The 26,067-nt window shown below is 44.8% G+C and overlaps 1 protein-coding gene across 1 annotated transcript in view; it reads left to right on the top strand.

Annotated features, from left to right (window-relative positions):
• LOC135898225 (MIF4G domain-containing protein B-like) overlaps window positions 1–26,067 on the top strand; it is a 139,860-nt gene that overhangs the window by 108,729 nt on the left and 5,064 nt on the right. Inside the window, exon 7 of the mRNA XM_065427069.2 lies at window positions 22,195–22,313. Within this exon, the coding sequence (XP_065283141.1) occupies window positions 22,195–22,313 (119 nt within the window). The remainder of the gene's footprint in view (window positions 1–22,194; window positions 22,314–26,067) is intronic.

Here is a 26,067-nt window from a genome sequence, read left to right on the forward strand (position 1 = left end):
AGGGCTCAATTACAATAAATGCAAATACCTACTAGGGGCGTCAAGTTGCTGCGAGCAACTTTTTCCTTAAATCCCCCATAAATTGTACGTTTATGGAAATAAAGGCATTTGTATTTGTATATACTGGCTGATCGTGTTCTGGAGCGCTATAACGTAAAACTATTCCAAACTTTTCCATTGCAATTCTGCATTCAGTGCTCCACAATTGGTCGAAATCTATTTTGGACCACCCACTTTACCTGATTGCCACGCGATGTCACGAAAACCGTGACAGCCCACCATGTGATATGACGTGTACGCACTGATTATGCATGGTTTGACCAAACGAAGGAAAAAGTTATTTCTCATTCGACGCCTTTCCTTATTAGACCTCGGCTATACGTCAAAAGTTTTAGCCCTGCACCAACTTCACCTGCCTCTCACGTGACGTTACAAAACCACAAGAACTCACCGCGTCAAAGTGATATGGGCACTGCAACGTAAATCTATTCTAAATTTTCTATTCCAATTCCGCTATCAGCCGTGTACGATTGGTCAAAAACTTTTTTCGACTACGCCTACGTCCCCTGTCTGTCACGCGACATCACGAAAACCGCGATACCTCCCCATCTGATATGATTTGTACACACTGATTATGCATGATTTGACAGAAAAACGAAAAACAGTTGTTCCTGATTCGACCCCTTTTCGCCATTAGCCCTCGGCAATGAGTAAAAAGTTTTCGGGCTGCACCCACTTCACCTGCCTGTCACGCGACGTCACAAAACCGCGCAAACTCACCGCGTCAAAGTGACGTGTACGCGGTAAAGACGCCTTAATATGCCGAACAAAACTGAATTTTCTTCGGAATAGCCGCAGGCTGCCCCATTCCGAAAGGAATAAAAGATGGCGGCCACCATTCGCTGAGACGCTGGCTACTCGCTCCTGCCGGAGAGCATGGGTGTATTTGCGTAGAATAAAACTTCTTGCGTGGCCGTGTAACGTTTTTGAGGCCTTCCGGCACGTTTACCACCTCATTCTGTCAACTCTTCTTTGCTGAGGGTCAGTTTTATTGTCATTCTTAAGCTTCCGTTGCATGCCCCGTGTTTTTCGACCAGCCACCAGAAGCTAAGTAAGGGAAAGCCGACCAATCGCAGACCCCGGCACCACCCTTTTCATACGCTTATCGATTTTCAGTGCACTGGCTCTGCCCCAGTGAATCCCTCTCCACTTGAGCGTTCTCGTCGCCTGTTGTCAGCCAATTAGATACGACAAGCCGCTCAGTGTAGGCAATGTTATTCGTTTTTCAAGCAAACAAAAGTGTTCTCCTATGAACGAGAGCGTTTCATTGGTCTGTTCAGACAACCCTGCGGGTGACCACCCGGTGCTTGCGTCAGTGGTTACGCAAATGTGACGTCAGGAGATTGGAATAGAAACATATTGGAATAGTTTTACGGTACAGGGCCCATGTACGCAGTAAAGACTCATTAATATGCCGAGCAAAACTGAATTTTCTTGTAAATAGCCGGAGGCTGCCCCGTTTTCAGAGGCATAAAAGATGGCTGCCGCCTATTGCTGAGGCACCGGCTACTCTGGCGGAGAGCATGGGTTTTTTTGCGTATAAGAAAGCTATTGGCGTGGTCGTGTAACGTTTTCGAGCACTTTCGGCACGTTTACATCCTCTTTGGGCCAACTATTCTTTGCTGAGGGTCCGTTTTAGCGTCATTCTTAATCTTGCGTTGCATGCCGCCTCAATTTTCGACCAGCCACCTCAAGCTAAATAAAAGAAAGCGGACCCATAGCAGACGCCGGCACCACCCTCTCTATCCGGTTATCGAAGTTTAGTGCAGTGGCTCGGCCTCATCAAATCCCTGCCCACTTGAGCGTGCTCCTCGCCTCTTGTTAGCCAATTAGCTACGACAAGCCGTTCAGTGTAGGCAATGTTATTCATTTTTCAAGCAAACAAAAGTGATTTCCTGTGAACGAGGAGAATGTTTGATTGGTTTGTACAGACAACTCTGTGGGTGACCGCCTGACGCTGGCGTCGGCGGTAACGCAAATTTGACGTCAGGAGTTTGGAATATAAACATATTGGAATAGTTTTACGGTATAGGGCCCATGTACGCAGTAAAGACTCAATAATACGCCGAACAAAACTGAATTTTCTAGTAAATAGCCGAAGGCTGCCCCGTTTTGAGAGGCATAACAGATGGCTGCCGCCTATTGCTGAGGCACTGGCTACTCTGGCGGGGAGCATGGGTTTTTTTGCGTTTAATGAAGCTATTGGCGTGATTGTGTAACGTTTTCGAGCACTTTTGGCACGTTTACATCCTAGTTGGGCCAACTATTCTTTGCTGAGGGTCCGTTTTAGCGTCATTCTTAATCTTCCGTTGCATGCCACCGCGATTTTCGACCAGCCGCCTCAAGCTAAATAAAAGAAAGCGGACCAATAGCAGACGCCGGCACGACCCTCTCCATCCGGTTAACGAAGTTTAGTGCAGTGGCTCGGCCTCATCAAATCCCTGCCCACTTGACCGTGCTCCTCGCCTCTTGTTAGCCAATTAGCTAAGGCAAGCCCTTCAGTGTAGGCAATGTTATTCATTTTTCAAGCAAACAAAAGTGATTTCCTGTGAACGAGGAGAATGTTTAATTGGTTTGTTCAGACAACTCTGTGGGTGACCGCCTGACGCTGGCGTCGGCGGTAACGCAAATTTGACGTCAGGAGAGTGGAATAAAACATATTATAATAGTTTTACATTATAGGGCCGCTGCTGACGTTAAAGCATTTGACGAGGCACATTAAGATTAAAGGGAAGCTGAAGAGTCTGTCGAATTCAATAAGACGCTGATATACGGATGCGGGAACCTTATAAACCATGAAGGTAAAATTTTGGAGGGGGATTTTTCACTTAGGAGCGACGCAATCGTCCGTTAAAATTGCGCTGTAGCTCCGCCCCTCGTCGAGCGCCGCGCGCTTCTGCTGACGCTGACGATGCGAGCGGAGACCGGAAACCGCAGCTTAGTGACGTCAACACTGGTGTTCCGCTCCTTCCCAGTCTCCGCGACCGTGCCTGACCGGGCTTATTTCTTCGTGCGTGCCGTCCTAATCTGCTTCGCTCGACCCTACATCTCTGTATTTGTGTGTATATAGGAGTGGTAGTTGACGTTCACAGCATCAATTGAACTTGTAGGCCGATCATGCCGGCGTTCTGTGCAGCCTACGCTTGCACGACAACCAGCAGCCGCGACGATGTTCCGATGTTCCATAACTTCCTGCAAGACAAGAAGCTTTCAGCTAAGTGAGAGGCTCCTGTGAAGCGAAACAACTTCAAGCGCTCAAGAACAAGTGTTGTGCTACAACCACTTCCGTGACGATAACTACCGGAGTTTATCAATAATGCGTGGTTTGGGTTCTCCTAAAAAACATAGCACGCTGAACGGAAGGTGCATGTTTATCGCCTACACTTGACGCAGGTTTCATCACCAAGCACCCCGAATTTTTTATTCGCACGTGTGTTGTGAAACAGCCTGCATGCAGCTACCATAACTCAGTGCAAGCGTTAGGTTCCATGTGTTGGAAAGCCTGCTCACGCCAAGACGCTGCGCTCCCCCTTCTCTCGCACACATAAGAAACTGACGATCTCACGTAGCCAACGGAATTCGCAGGTAACGAGTAGCGTGCGGATGGCGCGCTGATGAAGGTTCTATACTACACGTGCTACAACAGCCGGTAAACTTTGCCCACGTTTAAACCGTCTGTGTAGATTGTTGAGATTGCTGAGATTGCTGACAGCTTGGGGGCAGCGCACAAATGCTGAAGATCGCATCACCGCTTACGTTCTACGAGAAGGCATGCAGGAACATAACACTACAGTTGTTTGCCCGGAAACGTACTCACTGGAACGCTGAATGCAGCTTAGCAAAAAACATACTCGCCAAAGAACATTTCAGACACAAGGAGATGCTAACACATCGCCTTCGTTCGCGTGGAAAGCAGTGCTTGCACCAGCATTTTTTGCTTCTTGGAGATGCCGGCTTTTCGCAATCGGCTCGTACATGTAGTATGTACAAGTATGCACGTGCGTGTAGTATGTACAAGTATAAACCCCTTAAAAGTGACCTTGCACGCGACAGCGACAGCGCTACAAGCGAGGCGATGGCTGTCGCGTTCACTCGTCGTCTGCAAGCCGAACTTCATGCGAGCGACGGCTTTGAGCGACGACTTCACGGTATGAGGCCAGCAATATACGCGCCGAAACTAGCGTGACACATGCTTTATCAATTTAAGTTGGTGTATTTTACTGAAGAAGGTGCATAAAATATTTCTGAAGGTCTTGCACTAGGTTCTTATTCTTGCACGTGTAAAATTCAATAGTTTGCTCGTTTCGTGCGACAAAGAGTAGTATTTAAGTTATGTACATCCAGTTTCGGCTTCGCACAATTGGCTAGTCACTCATAACATTTCCGGGCGACGAGTGACGAGTTCTAGATTTCTAGAAACGAGCGATCAAGCGACAACACCGAGCGATTTGTTCAAGCGACCGCCCGTTTTGTCGCTCGAAGCCGTCGCCCGTCACCGTCGCGCGCACAATCGCTCTCGTAGAGTTCGGACTTAACGCCGAACTCCTCAGAGAAACGCAAGCACTCGAAAATTTCTATGACTGTCTCAGCAAAACACCACCAAACTAATTTGCACCGTGCTTCGCGTGTAGCGGCAGCAGTCGGTCCGGACGAGCACCATTGTTGACGTCATGAGGCGCCCGAACAATCACAGGCGGAAACAAGGCGCGCGAGCTGGGCGTGTCTGCTGCACTTTTCGTCGAAATAAAATATGTTTGCGCTTTCTTTCGCTCAATTCTGATGCGATATTCGAATTCAGAGGGTTGAAAACCATGGCGTACTGCTCTTCACTCATTTTTCTGGAAAAGGTTTCAGCTTCCCTCTAACCGATAACATGGGCGAACCAAACGGCAGTTGTTTTCTGTATGGTGAAAACCGCGGGAAATATTTCGTGTCGAAAATCAGGGTGTGTGGATCAACTGCTGCCAATACATTAAACGTACGCAAGCGCTCCGTATGTTAGAAGTGTGTTTTACGAACGGTGCAACATTCAGAGGGTTGAGCCCACCGTCTTGTAGTACAACTATGACTGCTAGTGAGATGAAATTTTTGATGAAGGGAGGAGGTGATGGGGGCGTTATAGTTCCCGCGTACGCAGAGTTAAATGGGTGTTCATAATTTAGTATTTCTACAAACAATCCTCCATGAAGTGCTCGAACACGTTACACACCTTTAATGCGCTGTGTTTCTTAATGTCCTGAAAAGACATAAGATCACAACGCGTTCATAGTTGGTGAAAACAGGGGGCGCATTATGTGCAATGCATTATGAAACGTTAACGTTTTCGAATGAATAAGGTTCTTTGCAGAATATCACTCAACCGTCATTTTTTTCCTATAATCAAGCGTTAAGACGCCTGTGGTGCCTTAACCACAGGCGCTTACACGAGTGATCGTGTTTATCTTCCGTGAGTATAGGGCGAAGCTGTAAGCAAAGTTCGAAGCGTGTCATTAAATTACAGAGCAGAATTTAGCCTGCCACCACGGGAGAACTATATTAAGCCACCGAGATCAAATCTGGCGAATGGGGCAGCCTTATAGCCGACATGCATGCGAAGTTAAAGGGCGTCCGTGCAGGACAGCCCTGGCTGAAAATTCCTTAATTAAGAACAGCCGGGCAGATGGCGCGACTAGATGAGCAAACTGCTGTAGAGGCGAACGCAAAAAGAAGAAACAAATGGCAACTTAGTGTTCGAAAGCGTTAGAGTGAGCGGGAAACAGGGGCAAAGCGGGAGTCCTATCTGGGCAATGTTTTAATGAGCGCTTTTATATCAAGCAACGGGAATTGTTAACACGACTGCTCAAAGCAAGTAGCTTCGCTCTAAATTTGGCCATGATTCCGCGATGTCGCACACAAATGTTGTCATTTTTTACCTGTGGGAACATTATCCTGCAGATTTTAACGTCTCCTCTGGTGTGGTCATTTTGCCCTGCACTATCTATCCTCTTCAGTCAGGATTTTTAAATAAACTGTGGATAAGTGTGTGAAATTTTCATCATGTTATGCCATGGTACTGGAGGCTCCAGAAAGTAAGTCAAGGTGGTAGAGTGAGTCTTCGTGCATTTTATATTGAGCCATTCTTATTACAGAGCTATTAAATATCATTTTATTGCGCAGTCAGCCGTGCTACGTTTATATATAAAATGAATTGGATCACCCGCTAGAATAACATGAAAAAATCGATAATTGACTGCGGCGACTACTAGAAAGCAAGAAGAATATATTTCGCATTTGTTACTTACACGCCCCACGACACGCATACCGTCAAAGACAGTAGTGCCTTCACCAAAGCGGTTGTCTGTGTTGATATATTTCCCTCGTATGTAAAATGGAAGTGCTTTAGGTAAGCATAATTTTCAATTTACCCTAAGCTTAACGTTCGCAATCTGTTCCTTGCAACTGCTGCAGATAAATAGCAAAAATAACTCGCGTACGCAAATGTGTACGCCGTGACCGAAAGGAGGTGGGGAGGGGGGGAGGCGGTGTTTATTATGGAGTAAAGCTCTGCATTTGAATGCGACAATCAGAGAACTTGGTATTCAGTGAACCGCTCTCTTGCTATGTGTCGCTACTTCAATTACTTTACAGTGGGCAACCAAAGATGCCTAGTGAGCCTTCCGAATTTCGAGTTTGTCGGAATAACGCTATGTGTCATTTCACTTATGGTGCTAATCATAGCACCGGCTACGGGGGGTGGGGGGGGGCGACTCTGGGGCTCGAGCCCCTCCGCAGTTTTGTGATGGGGGACTCTATTCCCCCCCCCCCGGAGAGGCCGAAGGCCAGCTACCTGTCACCCCCCCCCATACACACACAAACCTAGAGTTTCATTAGCACTATTCTTTCACCCACATCATTCGAGGTTTCGTTTGGCATGCCTCGACCTTTTCACCTACAATTTTATTGTGGCTAATAGCTTACTGCATAATTGCTTTCATCATCAACGGCAACTAATTCCGAAATACGCTTCATTTCCGCAAATCCTGACTACATGAGGCCAAGCCCATTAAAAGCACCAGCGGCGGCTGCCTCATCCGTATTTTCTCACTTCAACATTGTTTTAAATTTCTAGTGTAAACAGTACACACATACATAATATATTTAAATATATACAGAGGAGAAAGTTCATTATATATTTGAATGAGAAGGAGGTAGCCAATTTCCATTTATTTTTAAAGGTACGGATAGTGTATGCCAAGAGAATGAATAGGTTATTCTATGTTCACCTCGCTCCAAATTGCTTTCAGTGCTTTTTTATTCTGCAGAAAAGAAAAAAAAAAACCTGCAGACTTCAGTGTCCCATTCAGCAGAGCAGCTTTCATAAACGACATGTGAAATTCATTTGAATGATATGTGTCTCAGCGTTGCTTTTCTTTCCAGTAAGCGATGCTGAAAAAGAAAAGCGATGAAAAAGAAAAGTAATCATATACAACAGGTAAAGGTAATGATCTCATTCTATGAAGCCAGGAAAAGGCTAGGGCACTAACCTGAAGTAAGCTATGCCATTGCGGCGCGGCTATGCCGTTACCACGCCGCTTTATGGAGTCTACGGGGTTCACGTCTGGTACCACTGTTAGAAACTCCAACCGCCCGCTTGGTGCCTGCAGCCAGTGCTGCTCCATCATCATGGAAGACGGGCCGGCAGACTGCAGTGCCGCAGGGCCCCAACGTGAACCGAACTTCACAGCCCGAAAAGCACGTCTCGGCCCCTGGCTCTACGTAAACCAGCACCTCGGAGAAGGCGAACGAGGTGCTGGTTCATTGTGGGTGCAATCATTGAGGTGCAATCATTGAGGTGCAATCATTGACGCCAAAAGATCCGCGCTCTTTGGAGCGCGTGAAGAAGGAGATACTTCTTGTAACTGCGCCGAAAAAAGGACAGGTAACCTGAATGGTTACCGCCCTTGAGTAATGAGCTTTTTATTACATGACACCATTACATTACCTAAAATTTGTGAGCTCACACACATAGGTAAATTTTTCCAATTTCATAAATATGGCTTTCGTCATTCATTGGAATTTTAGAAGCCTCATTCACAATCTAGGTGACATCAAAGACATTATAAATAATCTAACACCAGTAGCATTCGACCTTCAAGAAACGAACTTAGGCCCCGAAAATACAATATTTCTTACAGAGTATACTGTCGTACGAAAGCACTGCGCGCTCTCCAGCCGTCTATCAGGAGCTGTCGCTATTGTTTGTCCAAGGGGGCATCCCCACACGGAACATTATATCAAATACTCAGTACGAGGCAGTAGCTGTGACCGTTTTGTCATTTAAGACTGTCACTATTTCTTCAATGTAGATTCCTCCCGATATCTATTTCACTACATGAGAGTTGGAAAACTTAAATGACCATTTATCGGTGCCTCTTGCTTTATTTGGAGATTTTAGTGCTCATTGCCCTCTTTAGGGCAGCGATGAAACTGACCAAAAAGGGCAGCTCATTGAAGATGTCGTTTCATCGAATAGCATTTTAACTCAGTAGCGCAAACTAATTTCTCACCTACTTAACGGAACTTTAGTTGCCTGGATTTAGCCTTTTGCTCACCGTGTGTTTTAACTGACGTTAAAGGAAAGTCTTGAACACCTCGTATGGCAGCGATCATCTACCTGCTCTGACCAAACTCGCATCATCACTACCTTTTTCAAATTTTAAAACGTGCTGCTGGAAAATACATCTAGCTCAGTGGCCACTTTTCGTGAAACATTTGTGAAACTTCGTTAAACAAGAAAGTGTTTTCAAGTGAACTAAGCGTAAACGAAATAATTAAAAATTCACTGCAGTCTTAGTTTCAGTGGAAGAAAAGGCAATATCGCAAGGCATCTAGCCTTGTGCGCAAAAAGATATATCCCTGGTGGACTCTTTAGTGTACAGAAGTAGAAAGAAGCATCAAAATGGGGACTGGGGAATCTTATGAAGGTACCCGACCTAGGCCAACCTCTTATGCTTTAAACAGGCCAAAGCCAAAGCACCATTTATCCGAAAGCAGGCGGGATAGTCACTGTAGAAGAAATGCATATCTTCAATAAACAGTTCAGTGCCATCAAAGCGAATGTGGGAACAGGTGGGAAATTTTCGCGGAGATTACTCATCTTACACTATACCATTACTTACAACTCCAGGCACACAAACAACATTACAAGAACAGGCAGGCATACTTGGCGAGCACTTTTGTGATATCTCGACTTCACTGAATTATTCAAAGGAATTTTTAAAGTATAAACAGTCTGCTGAAAAACAGAAGCTGCCCACTACTGGCGCGTCAAATGAACTATACGGTTCCCCCTCACACAACAAGAAAGAAACAGAGTCCTTTCTGCAGGGAAAAGCACAGCGCCCGGTCACGAGCGCCAGGTCACTACACCATGTTCATTCATTCATTTATTTATTTACTTATTTATTTATTTACATTATCCCTAAGGGCTCTCATGCTAAGGTATTATATGGGGGGGGGGCACTAACATGAAGTATGCACAAAAATAAAACTACATGAAATAAACAACCCACACACAAAGAACATCAAATAAATAGATATGAACAGGGGGTATATGGACTAATTCATGAAACCACAAGAGCTTTTTTACACAATATGTTAATATGTACATATAACAATGAGTAATAAATATTCTGCTACCACTAACCCTTTTCTTGAAACAAGGTTTGAAAAGATGGCAAGTTAACTTCAGTAGCTACGCGTGATGGTAGGTTATTCTATTCTTATATTGTGCTAGCAATAAATGACCCTAAGCAGAGCGATGAGCGGCACGTTATGCGTTTTACTTTGCTAGCGTGGTCACGGCACGGGATGCAGGGGGTGATGAGAAGTCATGATGAAGCGTGGAATGGTGATAAAGTTTACCAAATAAGGCTAGGTGAGCAAACTTGTGTCGACGTGATAGTGGTTCCAACTCGGCATGTTGTTTTAATGATGTGACGCTGTTGAAGCGTGAATAATCGGAAAAGGTGAAGCGAACAGCACGGTTTTGCAGAGGTTCAATGTTGTTGATGATGTATGCTTGATAGGGATACATTATGGCAGAAACATATTCAATATTTGGGCGGATCAGCATGATATGAGCAAGTTTTTTTACGTGTGAAGATGCGTGCTTGAGGTTACGCCCAAAAAGACCGAATGCTCGCTTAGGCGATGCTAAGGTGGTGTTAATATGGTAATGCCAAGTGAAATCAGACTGAACATGAATGACAAGATACTTGTAAGCTGGCGCAAGTTCTATGCTAGCATTATTGAGAAAATAGGCGGTAGGAAATCGAGTCGAATGTTTGGTAAGTGACATTAGGTTGGTTTCATACGTACTTAAAGGCATTAGCCACGAGTAGCACCAATCAGTCACCGATTCAAGATCAGCTTGTAGGGAAAGGCGTTCAGCGTCATTATAAATATTACGATATCTAACACAATCGTCTGCGAATAATCGAATTCGAGATTAAAAACATTTAGGTAGATTTTTATAAAAATTAAGAACAGTAGGGGACCCGTTCGCTACCCTGGGGGACTCTAGATATTAAAAAAAAAACCAAGGAAGAGTTACAGCCATTATCATAGGTGAATTGTTGTCTGATGGAGAAGAAATCTTTTAATCCATGCAAGAACGTTTGTGTGAATATTTAAGTTTGTTAGTTTGATTAGAAATCTGCGATGAGGAATGCGATCAAAAGATTTAGAGAAATCAACAAACCCTGCGTCAACTTGGAATCCTTCGTACAATGCGGAAAGTATATCGTTAGTAAACCCGGCTAGTTGAGTGTCACATCAATAACCACTGCGAAAACCTTGCTGGTACTTTAAAATGAGATCTGGGTCTTCCAGATAGTTGAAGACTTGTGTATGGATGACGTGCTCGAGAAGTTTACATATGTTGCTAGTTAATGAGATACGACAACAGTTATTTGGATTTAAATCGCCCGATTTATTAATTGGTATAACTTTGGCTATTCGCCACTAATGCGGAATAATGCAAAGTGATAATGATTGTGAAAACAGGGCTGATAACACTTGAAAAATGTTTAGAGAAGCGTTTTTAAATATGTTATTATTGAAAACAATGTGATCAGAGCTTGTAGTAATATTGAGGTTATTCAGCAGGGCAATAATACCAGATTCACTGATGACAATTTCTGTCAAGGAAATGTTAGGCAATGACTCTAATAATGGCGAGGAAGTTGTATCGTCATTGATGAACACTGATGAAAATGCATCGTTCAGAAGCTGCAAACACCCAGTTTCAGTGACTGTTTGTTTGTCAGTGTTATTTAGTGCTTTATCAGGATGGGAACTCGGATTGATGATGCGTCAGGATCTATGAGAATTATTGGTTAACATAGTAGACAGGTCGTGACTAAAGAAACTACGACGTGTTGTTCTAAGCAGGGGCTGGTACTGTTTATCGGAATTTTTGTACTTGTTTCATGATGACAGGAGACCTTTATTCATTGAGTGGCAGTACAAGCATTCTTTTTTATTATTATTAAGACAATGAAGACGATGTGCGAACCAAGGTGAATTTTTATGATGTCGGATGGTGATGATGGGCACATACTTATCAACGAGGTGAGACAAGGTGGTTTTGAACGACAGCCAGTTTATTTCAATTATGCGTGATGAATACTGAGCCAGGAAGTTCTCAGAGGTGTGTAGTTCTGATTAAATCATCTCAGAATTAGCGTGATTGCAGCAATGACTTCGCTTATTGGCACATCTATCTCAAGCATCTGTAGATGCTCTCCTAAAATTCTTCAACATAATCTGGGAATTTGGTATATTGCCAGAAGACTGGAAAAAGGCAACAGTAGTTCCAATTCTAGAAGCTGGTAAATCCCCAAAATCCGGAAGCAGCTACAGACTAATTGCCCTCACAAGCTGTTGGGCAAAATTATATGAAATCACTATTAATATAATACTCTCATTAGTTTTAGCATCAAGAAACCTTATAGACCCCCACCAGTGTGGATATAAAAAGGGTTGTTTAACTACTGACCATCTTGTCCGTCTAAAACACGAAATTCGACATGCATTTTTACACAAGGAACACTTACAGTTTTCTTTGATTCAGAAAAAGTCCATGACACCACGTGGAGATATGGAAACTTAAGAGACCTACTGACCTCGAGATCCGTGGTAGGATGCTGAATTGGCTAGGTGATCTTATGTCTAATAGAACGTTTCAGGTGCGTCTTGGCTCAGTATCATCCTCACCACCACCATCATCATCATCATCAGCCTGTTTTATGTCCAATGCAGGACGAAGGCCTCTGCCTGCGAATTCCAATTATCACCTGTCCTGCGCCAGCGATTCCATCTAGCGCCAGCGAATTTCCTAATTTCATCGCTCCACCTTGTCTTCTGGAATCCTCGGCTGCGGTTCCCTTCTCTTGGCATTCATTCTGTAAACCTAATCGCCTAGCGGTTATCTAACCGGCGCATTACATCACCTTCCAAGCTACATTCTTTTCTCTTAATGTCAATTAGAATATCGGCTATACCCTTTGCTCTCTGAGCCAAGCCGCTCTCTTTCTGTCTCTTAACGTTATGTCTAGCAATCTTCGTTCCATCGCTCTTTGCGCGGTCCTTGACTTGTTCTCAAGCTTCTTTGTCAGTCTCGGAAGTGTAATTCTCAAGCTTCTTTGTCAGTCTCCAAGCGTCTGCCCCATATGTCAGCACTGGTAAATGCACTGATTGTACACCTTCCTTGTCAATGATAATGGTAAGCTTCCAGTTAGCAGCTGACAATCTCTGCCATATGCAATCGAATCCATATTTATCCTTCTATGAATGTCCTTCTCATGATCAGGGTTCCCTGTGAATCACTGACCTGGGCATAGGTACTCCTTCACAAACTCATTCTCACAAGCTGTTGGGCAAAATCATATGAAAGCGTTATTAACATATGGAGACTGACAAAGAAGCTTGAGAACCAGTTGAGGACCATGCAAAAAGCGATGGAAGAAAGATTGCTAAGCAAAACGTTAAGATACAGAAAGAACGTTATGAGACCGCATTTCATGTTTTAGACGGACAAAGTGGTCAGTAGTTGAACAGCCCTTTCTATATCCACACAGGTCGGTATCTATGTGGCTTCTTGATTCTAAAATAATAAGTCTTTTAATAATAATATAGAGTTGCACTGTGTGACGATGTTCTAGTATATTTGTTATGGTTAGGACTAAACTCGGAGCACGTAGAAAAAGGAGAGTAACGCATTTATTCTTATACAATAACACAAGAAAATGGCGTTCCACAAGGCGGTGCTTTCATAATGACACTGTTCATAGTAAAAATGCACTCAGTTAATCAAATTATACCATCGTATATTGCACCCTCCACATACGTACACGGTCTCCAAGTGGCTTGCCCCGCCTGAAATTTGTCGACCTGTTAAAGGCAGCTTCAAATCATGATAAATAAACTTACACAATCGGCTAACAAACATGGTTTCCTTTTCCACACAGAAAACAGTTCCTGTTTTATTCTCTCGGAAATAAGGGCTACTCAGTGATCATTTCCTAAAATAGAATGACGCCAGACTGCCTGCAAAACAAGACAATAGGTCTTTAGGAATAACTTTTGACACCAAACTAAACTTCCTAGCTCACATAGAAACACTCAAATGAAAGCAAATAAATCGTTGAATATCTTGAATATTTCATGGCACAAGATTCTGACCGAACCTGTATTTTACGTATCTGCCGGTACAGCATTCTAGACTACGGCTGCGTGGTTTTTGGTTTAGCCAGACAGTCTTACATTCGTCGACTTGATCCAGTACATAATCTTGGACAGCGACTGGCAAATGGTGCCTACAGAACATCTGTCCCAAGTTTATACGATGAGTGGAATGAACCTCCCTTACAGCAGCGCGCAGCGTTACTTACCTTTTTCTACGTGCTTAGAGTTCAGTCCTCACCACAACACATATGCTATAACGTCGTCACACAGTGCAACTAACGCTTACACTATACAAATAAACCGAACATGGTTAGGCCACTTGTCTTGCGATATGAGGAATATTGTCGGCAGTATGACACTCCTCATGAAGTCTTCCAGGTAGCCAAAAAAAACCACAACGATTGCCACCATGGTACGATTTTACACAGATATGTGACTGCACATTGACACATTTAAAGAAAAGAGACACACCACACGGACACATACAAGAATTCCGTGCTCCTCAGGACAAATACCAAAATGACAAAAAATTTTACACCGGTGGCTCTAAAACAATAGAACACGTGGGCGTAGGGGCCATAGCAGAAAAATGGAAAACAAATATTTGTTTACCAAAACATGCTTCTGTTATCACTGCTAAAGTTTATGCTGTATGGGTTGTAGTTAGAAAATTATCACTCACAAACGCAGAAATACAATCATATAGGCCGATTCCCAAAGTGCACTAAAGGCTCTACATCTTAAACCTGAGTGTGAAACCCTGCTGGGGGCAGTCTAAACATGGTGGCGCTAAACAAACAACGGACATCAATTCATTTCTGCTGGGTCCTAAGTCAAGTTTGTATAGTGGGTAATGAAGCAGTTGATAAATGTTCATTGATGGCAGCGTACAAAGACGTAACAAACTCAACACTTCCATATAAAGACAGCATCCGCGCGACAGTGAAGGCATTAACATCAAAGTGGCGACACGAGTGAGGCCATTGTGCAGGCAACAAATTACATCTTACCGAACCCGTACTTGGTGATTGGAAGGCGTGTAACCACAAGGAGCGGTTCTTTGAACTAGATTTACGGCGGCTACACATTGGGCACACGCACCTGACACACAATTATCTACTTACAAAAGAAGACGCACAAACATGCGAGAAATGCTAAGAACCACTCACAGTTATGCATATATTACTGACATGCACATATATAGAAGTTCACAGACGGAACCTTTAGCGCAACTTACCTCAACTACATATACCTTTACACCCTGCTTTAATTTTAGGAGATGATCCCAGAGTCCTATTACATGGCGTGCGCAAATTTCTAGATGACACTGGCCTGTTACACGAAATTTAGAATAACACAGCCTTGTTCTCCCTAATCTGGATTTTAAAAACACCAGGTGTTTGGCGCAGCATAGCCTTAGCCACGGTTGCACCAGTAAACCACATTTAACTAAGCAAGCCTCATCCTCGGACGTGATCTCCGTCAGAGGTGTTGCAATAGTAGCGTCACCATGGAGAAGCTTTCTGAAGTTGCCAGCGAGACCGAGAAATTGTCGCAGTCATTGAACGTCAACGGACATTGAGAAGTCGGTGGCGCATTGAATTTTGAGGCTGCCCAGTCTCACGAATTCCGCTGAGATGTCGCAACCACGGTGATCCACCCAGTCGTAGAAGTATCACATGCTCAACTGTAGCCTCAGTCCCCTCCACGGAGAACGTCCAGAGTTATTTATACGGAATGGAGTCCTTCTTCCATAGTTGTTGTCGGGAGTAAGATGTTATCCCTGTATGCAAGTTCAAGTGGACATCGTGGTGTAACAAGAACGGCGTTGACCATTCTTTGAAATGCTGCTGGGCAGTTGCCCAAACCAAACAGCGTCATTTATATTTATCCGGTGCGATGAAGAAGGTCTTCTGTCGGGAATCCTCTGCTGCAGGAAACTGATAATGGCCCGATGAGAGGTTGAGACTCGTGAAGACATTTTCCTCGCAGAAATCTGAGCTTATCTTCAGGTAAGGGCACTGAGTACCGGACATTTTTCGCTGCTTCCTTGAGAGTACGATAATTGGTGCAAATCGCCGCTTTTGTCGCACAAGGAGTATAGGTGCCGCATATTTGGAAGTTCAGACAACTACGACGCCCGTTTGCCTGAACTCTTCGATGACTGCGTTAGTGTGCTCTCAATCTGCAATGAGTCGATGAGTCGACATAGTTCTCACGGTGCTCCGGAGTAACGCTTGGCCCGTATTGAAGTTTGCGTTCCGCAGTAGGTGCGGTTGAGTGGCACTGCAATTTGACTTCTCGTTCCGCATTGGCTCTTCGTCTTCCGGTCGATACTATGCCATTCTTGTCCGTCACCGTTCATGGATGGCTGGTCCAGTTGTTAACGCGAGCAGAGTGCCACTCCCGCGCGGTAAGGTATGTCGCCAGAAACGGCACCACTACAAAATTGTGGCTCAGATACTGCACCTGTCCGTTTCTGCGGGCGACCGCCATTTTTAATTAAAACTACATGGTTCATGTCTTACTGCTGTCGTCAAGTGGTTACTGTATTTACAGCTACAGCAAAACCGCTCGGTATCCACAGGGAAGATGATCTCTCGCAGACCTTTCCACGGTTACGAGCCTAGCCAACAAATCCAGCAGTGGATGACGCACCGGTGCCACGTAACAGCTTAAATACAATGTGGCTGCCCCTCTTCGTATGCTTACTTTCTCCCAGAAACCGATGCACCGTATGAGGGACACCACATGTTTGTGCTAAATGGCCACGCCTAGCTAAACTAAGCTTCTATATACATGAACTGGGGGAAAATGCAGCACGCGATATATATTCTAACGCGTTTTTATCGCCACACCTACACATTCATACGACACGATTGCAGGCAACACGTTACCAGTGGCAATTACCGCAGATGTCGTATCTCTTCGCCTAGTTTATGCACTCCTTATTTGTCAGAGTCTTCACCTCCGAAAGAATCGACGTCGGGGCAGGCGTTCAGGCCAGAACAGCGTGGTTCTCCATGTGAATGAGTGGTCGCCTGCTGTCACTGCCCTTGCCACTTAGCTTAATCGTATCTCGCAAAACCTTTGCCAGGTTTCACGAAGTAAGACATACAGTGAGTCAGCCTCGCAAATTTCTAGTTGCACATGCAACTTCACAATGTATCGGAGTGAAAGAAAAATGTGTAAATAATTGGTTATTCTGTTCAGTTATGTGAAAGGTACATGTGAGGATATCACTCACGATGTTACCACCAGCGTGCTGAGGCGCTCCGGTCTGGTGGCCGATATGTCGTGATCTCACCGCCTGCGAGTACAGTTTATCATGTGCGTGCATTGAGGACAGCGGACAGTCTTAGACGCGCCACCCAGAAGAACGCAATACGAAGAGCCATTTTGTTCTCGGCGGCGGTTTACGCAGCCGATTGTGAGGCTCATTAGACGTGAGAATAACCAACAAGCACAGCTCTACCTCAGTGCCCGACAAAGAATATCCACATCTGGCTGACTGCTCAAGGCTTCCCCAATTGCGTGCGCGGCTCTAGACTGCTGTGGCTCCCACTCCGTCCTGCCTAAGGCGTCGCGATCACTTAGAAGTAGAGTATATTTAAAACCAAATGACCCTTTAGGTCCCTGTTAAACCTGCTTTTCCTCAGTATTCGACCTGTGTATTTAATTATTTGTTACAAACCCCGCTCTTTCTACTGAAAACAAGCTTGCAAGCATCGCGCCGCGGTCGCTTGGGGTGCAAGCTGGTACGTGTCCAGAAGAGCTCGATGTGTCACGCATGAGTGCAGGCGTGATACCCATTGCACATTTCTTGACGTGTAGGGAAACTTATTTGGAAAGCATATTTAGCGCCAGCGAACAAGGACAGAAGGGAGACAACGCATTGCGTTGTCGTCTCCCTTCTGTCCTTGTTCGCTAGAGCTAAATATGCTTTTCACGGTACCCCTGTTTGCCGATAATTTCTTCAATTGAAAAAAAAACATTAAAGGACTGTAATTTGCCTAGATAGACCACCTATAGGGTGTCTACCAAGTTGACATTTCCAAATTCCCTGAGTTTTCCAGGTTTTCCCTGAGCACCTTTGCAAAATTCCCTGAATGAGCCGGAACTTTGTTTTATGTCAAGACATCCTGACACCACGTTGTCCGATGCTGTCACTCTCTAGTAAGCGTGCTGAAACAAAAAAAAAATGACCTTATCCAGTTTGAACTGTAAGGAGTAATATTTATTTTATTTAAAAACAAAACAGAAGGAAGGTGTTGTAAAATGCACAGCGAAAGAAATGGTAAAACCCATTCCAAATTGAGTCGAACAATTTAATGAAAACGGGATGCATACATAAGTAAATATTTTTTTTAATATGGGCTATTTCTATCAACTGTAGCAAGCACATCTGCATGATGCCTGAACTTCGTCACAACTGAGGTTCTCTCTCAGCAGCTGGGAAGTCAACCTCAACTGTCCTGATATACTCTTAGCCGGTACACAACATCTCACTATTGGATTTCACTGGTTAAAACAATTTATTTTGCTTTGGGTGAGGGACATCTGCATCTCGGCGTCAGCCAACACTTTGTTTTTTTAGCTCAAGCTCCTTCAAAAAGGCGGCCGCACGCTTCCGTTCCCGTTAATTCCTCAGTGCGTCGGTCCTTTCTGTTCTCATGCACCTTCTGCCACGCTTTCACCACATGGATCATTTGAAGCATCGTCTTGGTCAGTTGTACAGTCAACGTCCGATTTTTCTGATTCCCTAGGGGCCGCAAAATCATCCGAAAATAGGGCAGTCCAAAAATAATGAATGCGTGTCTTTAACTACCCTTAAGGGCTGAAATTGCCACAGGCACGCCCGAAAAAGCTCTTAAGGCCTGCCAGTACACTTACTATGCATATCGGTGCTCGTACTGTGACAGGAGATGGGGGTTCACGTGTGTATAATTAAGGAATACATACTGTGTCCCGTGACAATTGCCCCTTCCCACGCTTGTTATGCTTCCCCGCCTAACATAACTGTACTGAGGCGAAGCTAACTTTCAATGACTGGCATTACGCAACGCGCTGTGCTCTGCGAGCTTCAAAGCCAATGGCGAGGATTACAAAGGCGGAGTCGGTGCCATTAGTAATAGCGGCGAATTCTTTCAATGAAAAACATGGCACCGCACAGAAAGAAGCTTAATAGCGAACATAGAAGCAGCTGGGCCTAACGCTGCTGCGGTGGTGGTTACGGCTGCCAGCGGATCTGTGTGCGAGAGTGCCGGTTCGAGGCGGCGAGATAATCAAAATAGCGGCAGTGTCAGCTTTGATTATTGCCATTTCTGACCTGCAGTCAGGGAAATATACGTTGGCTATATGGAGTACGTGGTGGTGCCGCAAAGCCGTGCAAATTATCGGGCATGTCCGAAAAATCGTACGTCTAGAAAATCAGTCATTAACTACTCTGGCAATACATCGTGCCGATGACACGGCGTCAATGACGATTCGTTGCGATTCCTCTGTTACAGGGGCCAGCATTACCACGACATTCGTTCCCTTTCAATAATGTTACAGCTAATTTTCCCTGATAGAAGCACAAATTCCCTGAGTTTTCCCTGAGTTTTTCCAGACTGTTCAAATTCCCTGAGAATACCCGGTTTTCCCGGTTTTCCCGGTTGGTAGACACCCTGAAACTATCTATATTATAAAAAATGTTTCTATATTTGTCTCGAAAGCCCTACGTTATTGATAAACAAGGACTACATTGCATTTTTAGGAATTCAACCCGTCACCCTAGCGAGTTGAACTTGCTAGAAAGGAATGGCGCAAAGAGTACGAAATTGCGTTCAAATACATTGCATATTTATTTGTGTACCAGCTTTGGGCTGCGCGCACGAATTTCAAAAAGAAAAACATTTGTCTACAATTTCTTTAGTACCGAGCCTTTTTTCACCGAATAAATGTAAATGAAGTAGAAAAAAATTCTCGACTAATTGCATGCTAAAGGAGCCAAAGGTGGAACTCGGCAATCTTGGAGAGCTTTTGCTGCATCCCAAATACAAGGAAAATACTTCAAAGTATGTGAAGTCACCCTAACCTATCGGCACTGCAGTTTCGCCGTGAAATTCAATAACTTTTTGAACTCTGTTGTCTCTTTAATAAACCACCTTCTAAGAACAAAATAAACAAATCGCTGTTATTACAGAAGCTGATTTAGCCTTTCCTGTTAACGCCGCTTTTAAGACTGGGATACATAGCGCAAAAAATTACACAGGGACAAGCAGAACACAGGACGAGCGCTAACTTTCAACAATTGATTTATTGCAGCTGGTGAGTATATATATACTCACTGGGATGCCACTACAATAGAACACACTGAAGGGAAGGGGGAAAAGACAGTCATGTGACTATTATGCCCAAAAATTCAAGCTCTTTTCTTGATAGAAATATAGACGGCGTGCTAACGCACTCGTCACCTGCTCTGGCTATCTCAGCTGCTTCCACAATTTCCCTCGTAATCTTATTCTTGTGGCGATAGACAACAACAGTTCGTTCTAATAGCGGGAAGCATGGAGCCTTCAAGTCACATTTTCTACAATGGGCAGCCAGATGCCCATCTATTGCGATGCTCTCCACTTTGTTACTATGCTCCACCAGACGCACGTTTAAACATCTGACCGTCTGGCCACACGAGAGTGAGATCTTATACACAACATTGCGAGTGCATGCAACAAAAGGAACTTTGTGCGCGGTAGTGCAACCAGGCTTTGGTTTCCTCATGGGACAGCTCATCACACTCAACCTCAAGAGTTTGTTAGGTGCTGTAAACACAACGTTTACACCAGAACGTTGCCCGACCTTTTTTAGGTTGTGGGAAACCTTATGAAAGTAGGGAATTGCCGCCACGTTTCGTTTTTCCCTTTCTTCTTTCCTTTTTCTTACGTGGTCCGCTCTCTGCTCATCGCTCATGCATGAAGTTAGTTTCTTTTGACTATGCAGGCCTTCAGCAACCGAGATAATGATATGTCTTGGATAGTCCGCTGCTTCCAGACGAGCCACCTGCTTACTAGGGCCTTCATCTAGCAAGTGAGCACATGACTTAGATAGAGCGCATGACAGGAAATAACGTACGATGCTTCTTTTTATGAGTTTAGAGTGGGCAGAACTGTACCTCAAGGGCGGCTTATTAGCTTTGGGCTCATATACCCAACACACGTGTTCGGTTTTGAAATGCAAACGCAAGTCTAAAAACCTGATATTGCCCTGCGCTGGAAATTCAGTAGTGAACGTAAGTGGCCTATAATACTCATTGAATGAGGCAAGAATACAGCTAACAGCAGGGTTTGAACAGTCAAAACGGCAATCTACATGAGAACTGGCAGCCGGATCAAGTAAGGATCTATCTAAAAATACAAAAAATCATCTACATATATAAAAACCGTCACAACGCCCAAATCACCCACCCGCACAGCAAAAGCTTTGTCACAACGAGCTAAAAACAGGTCACTTAAAATGGGCGCTATGCAAGAGCCTATGCAAACACCCTGCTTTTAAAGGTAAATGTTATTGACAAATTGAACAAAAGTGGACCTCAAATAAAATGATAAAAGCGCTAAAAACCTTGCCACACTAACACCACAAGCGTTAGAAAAAAGGACAGCGCCGTGCTCATCTATTGCCGCCTCAACACTGCACAGCAAACCCCCATGTGGCAATGAATAAAACAAATCTTTTATGTCCACAGAAAATGCCGTTAAACACTCGCTGTCAGCTCCATTTAAAAAGTTGATAACAGCTGAAGAATCTTTGGTAAGAAACGGATCCTCCACGTTGAGTAAGCGCTCGTCCTGTGTTCTGCTTGTCCCTGTGTAATTTTTTGCGCTATGTATCCCAGTCTGAATGCATCCCACCAACACGCCCAAACTTCTTCCCTGCCGCTTTTAAGGTCTCACGAGCAATATAGCCATGGTTTGCTTACCTATTTGTGTTTCAATCAACGACGTCTGCTTAAGGAGACGCCGCGGCTTCCTTTACCATACCAAAATGGTGTATCGTTGTTTCCTGCTTCATCGCTGAGAGGAGCAGCTTCACGGACACTTGCTAATTAAGGGCGCCACGATACCGTGCTCCACACGACAATACTGGCACGCGCACGAGATGTCCCCTAATACACCATCATGCTCGCAGGCCTTTACTTGCTGTGCGATGTCTTTCCCATCCCCCCATCCTGCCTTACTTGCGTCAGTTCTTGTCAAAATATGACTGTGCGTTACATCGGCGTCATGCCAAAAAATGTATTCGAGAAGACTCTGAGCAAGTACAACGCGATTGCGATTATGATGAGCTGGTCCCCTCAAGAGAAAGACTCGTCAAATTTTAGGTGTAGGCAGTTTGCTTAATGCGGCCCACTTGCTTTGCTCGCAGACCCAACGGGACTGACCGGCACTCTCTGGGCTGCACTGGCACGAGCCCTTTGCAAGAGCGTCATCGAAGGCGACGAGAGTGCTTTAGCGGTGGCCACGCCCTGCGTCTTCTTTAGCGAGGCAAGCTGAATAATTATTTCACTTCGCGTGAAGCGTGCAGGCATATTGCTTTGACGCATGCTTATGGTAGTGACTTACACTTCGTAAACAAAGAAATTTAGCCTTGTGTACGCTTTACATACGAGACTTGAGTTGCGGCAAACAAAGCTAGCGCCAGTGCTCGCGACTTGGCTAATACGATCTTAAACGTTATTACGCAATTTATAATGCAAATAAAAGATACAGAGGCGATAATTACATTTTTTTTCTGTACGGATGAAAATGTAGTTTGAGGTAATTGAATCAGATAACACATTCCCTGTTTCTGTTAAAGTACTGTGATATATGCTTACCTTCTCAATACAGGTCAACGAAAGAGGCCACTACAAGTTTTCTTGCTCCATTTCACTACACTTTTTTCCCACTCTCCGCTATCGACACGCAAGCATATTTTTCGACGTCCAGCACCATTCTACAGCTATCTTGGGTAGCGGCAGTTGTTGCGTCACACGATGCAACCATGCCACACAATCAACTGTTTCTTCACGGTGGCTTCATATATTGTGGGTGGGATATCCCGTCGTGATGCCAGTCATGTAGCCGGCCGATGTGTGATTTTATGTGGATCTGGGTAAAAAAAAACGCCTTTTGCCACGTATTTCACATATTTACCTGATCTTCCTGGAGTAAGTTTCACAGCATGCACTTAACAGTTGGCACGTCTTTCTTGGACACAACAGCAATAGTTATAGAGAACACACGGAGTTATATGATTTTCCAGGCCGTCAACTAGCCATGATTGAAACTTCACGTAGAAGGCTTGCCGTGCTGCTATCACTGCATAAACCCTGGAGTGAAATATTTGGAGTAATAGGCGGGCGTTTCTTGCTTCTTTTAATACCAACATCTTGCATTTAAATTGCTCCCCCCCCCCAAAAAAAAAATATGTGTGCAGGTAGGCGAACGAACGGCGCAGCTAAGAAATCACTGGTTGGTACCTGAGCACCAAATATGAGTCACGCTGCTCCTCTGATACTCCCACAAAAAAAACAAAAAAAAAACATGGGTATAACGCACGTGTACCAAGTGATCTTGCTGACTGGCATTAGCCGTGCATTAGCTTTTGGTCGGGAATCTCCACCAAACAGTTCTGCAAAAGGTGCTGCCGATATCTCGCGCAGAGTCCGCATTTAGTAATTTCGCTCGCCCTGCGTGGACGACCCCTGTTTACGGGAAAGTGGCCATGCCAAACTGAATTGACAGCAGGGAGCACCACGCCGCTCGATATAGGCGTTTGAAACACATGCGCCCTGTTCATTCTACAGATTCAGTGCCATCTATGAACACAACACTCCTTTCCTAGAAAGCTGAATTCAGAATATGGGGTTTTACGTGCGGAAACCATGATATGACTATGAGGCACGCCGTAGTGGGGGACTCCGAAGTAACCCGAACGACCTGGGGTTCCTTAATGTAGACCTGAATGTAAGTGCACGGCTGTCTTCGCAATTCGTCCCCACCTAAATGCCGCCGCCACGGCCGGGATCTCATTCCGCCACCTCGTGCTTAGCAGCCCAAAACCACAGCCACTGAGCAACTGCGGTGGTTTGTTGCAAAGTTGTTGCATACGGCTGGTACGCCTCAACTGGTCAGCGCATCCTGGAAGTTCTGCCAAGTGGCGATTACTGTTCCACAAGCTGGTTGTCTGTACGCGCTTGCAGCTGATTTAGTACCAAATGTCACGTGCACCGGGTCCCACCAAGGGCCACTGTCAATCTGTTGTCGTTGATTTGTGCCGTCGAGCCTTCATCTGCTTTCTCCACGTGCTGACGGGTACCAGACGTAGGACACTGCTCGCCACTATACTCAGTAAAAGGCTGTTCGTCGGCCGCCTCGATTACAGCGCAGACACGCCAGATGAAGGCCAAATGGTGTAGTTTGTCATCATCAAAAAAAACCAGAATGGCAGGCGAGTTATTACAAATGTGCCATAACCAGGGAACAATATATCAACGCCGTGTACTAGTATACGCACGTGTACACGCTTATTGCTAACAGAACCGCAATCGACACTAAGCGTGATTCCGGCGGGGATACTGCTTGATTTTGCGGGGAACAGCGTTCTGGAATATTCCATACATATCGCGCTAGAAACATGTCGAATGGCCTTAAGGAAAACATCGAGCAGGCCAAGTCGACTGAACGCGTCAAGCAGGCTTCACGAGGTGCACGCGCGCCGTGCGGCAGCGTGCAGCACGACCTCCTCGGAAAAATCATAGAGGAGGCCGTGGTGCGGAGTCCCCCAGCTGACGTCACACGCGCGACCATGTGTGATGTTAGTATTACATTAGCCACGAAAAAATCGCCTTTACCCGTAGTGTTCGGCGCTAATGACGTTGCGTTGCTGAATACGAGGTTGCGGGCTTGATTCACGGTCGCGACGGTAGCATTCCGATGCAGACGAAAATGAAAAAAAAAACGCGCGTATACCAGGCTTTGGGTGCACGTTAGAGTACGCCAGATGATGAACATTATCCCGGAGCGTTCAAGAAGAGCCTCTCTCATTCATGGCTGTGCATGGACTTGTAAGGAATTACGTGTACCCGATTACTTCTAATCAACTGCGTTTTTTCTAATTTTGTAATCTAACAATTTCCCTACTCGGTAACGCTCACTGTAATTCAGTTACTTTTTTAGTGATCAATTACACCCAGCTTTTACACACGCACACCACGCAACTTTGAGTACTTAAATTTGACGGGAACTACAATGTCCAAAGAGATGAGAACATGCACATCTTTTCCCTCCTTCCCTTAATCAGCGTCGCCCAGCTACGCCTCGCTCACCTGAACATGACAGGCTTGCAGATTTGCACATTTCCATTAGAAATGCGACCTCGGAGCCTTTGTCTTATAACAAATTTCTTTTTCTTTCGTGCTCTTCACCTTTATCCTGCAAGCGCTCTTAAGTGGCCATTCCTGGGCGTTAAAACGCTCCTGCTAAATTTTGCAGAGCTTAGTGCAGTCCGCGACTTCTCTCATATAGGCACTGCCTGGCTGGTACATGCATGTTTCTATCTGTATTTTATTTTGCATTACCGTAATACTTCACTATTTCCTATGGCACATAGCACAAAGGTGCTTCCATCAGGTGCATCATATGGTGGTCAGCAAATTCTATAAAGCACTTCTATAAAGTGATTGGCAACTTAGGACGTTGATGCAAACGAATCAGCGATCGCCGAGTTTTCAGTTGCTCACTTGCGCTGCCTTATCGGGCGTGCTGTCCGCAATTTCGAAAGCGCGGTGTTCGTATGCTAATACACAGCCTTTCTCTTCAGCACTCACATTGAACAAGTTTTCAGTGCTGCTGCAGACGTCTTCACACAAAAACGAGGGAAGCTTATTGAGAAACGTTTGAAAAGGAATTACTAGTGAACAGAAACAACGTGTCAAAGGCTGCGGAGGAAGCATGGAAAGGTTGTAGCTAGGCCAGTTGCTTCTGCTTACTGTATTTTTGCAATGTTAATGAAATAGGGAGGACAGTAACGTTAGTGTAACGAATTACTTTTTCAATAATTGTTCATTACCATTCACGGGGCGCTAATAGGTAACTGAATTTCCGAAAGAAGTAATTCTAATTGGTAACTTGTCTTTCTGTAATGTGCGCTAGTCTGGTGCAGTATCGAGACCGTTAAACTGTATAATCGTACTTTCCCTCAGCTGCGAAAAAAAAGGTGGTTAATCGAGGGGCCCGGTTTCTATTAATCATATTA

Source organism: Dermacentor albipictus, chromosome 5, assembly GCF_038994185.2.
Source record: "Dermacentor albipictus isolate Rhodes 1998 colony chromosome 5, USDA_Dalb.pri_finalv2, whole genome shotgun sequence".
NCBI classification, from domain to species: Eukaryota; Metazoa; Arthropoda; class Arachnida; order Ixodida; family Ixodidae; genus Dermacentor; species Dermacentor albipictus.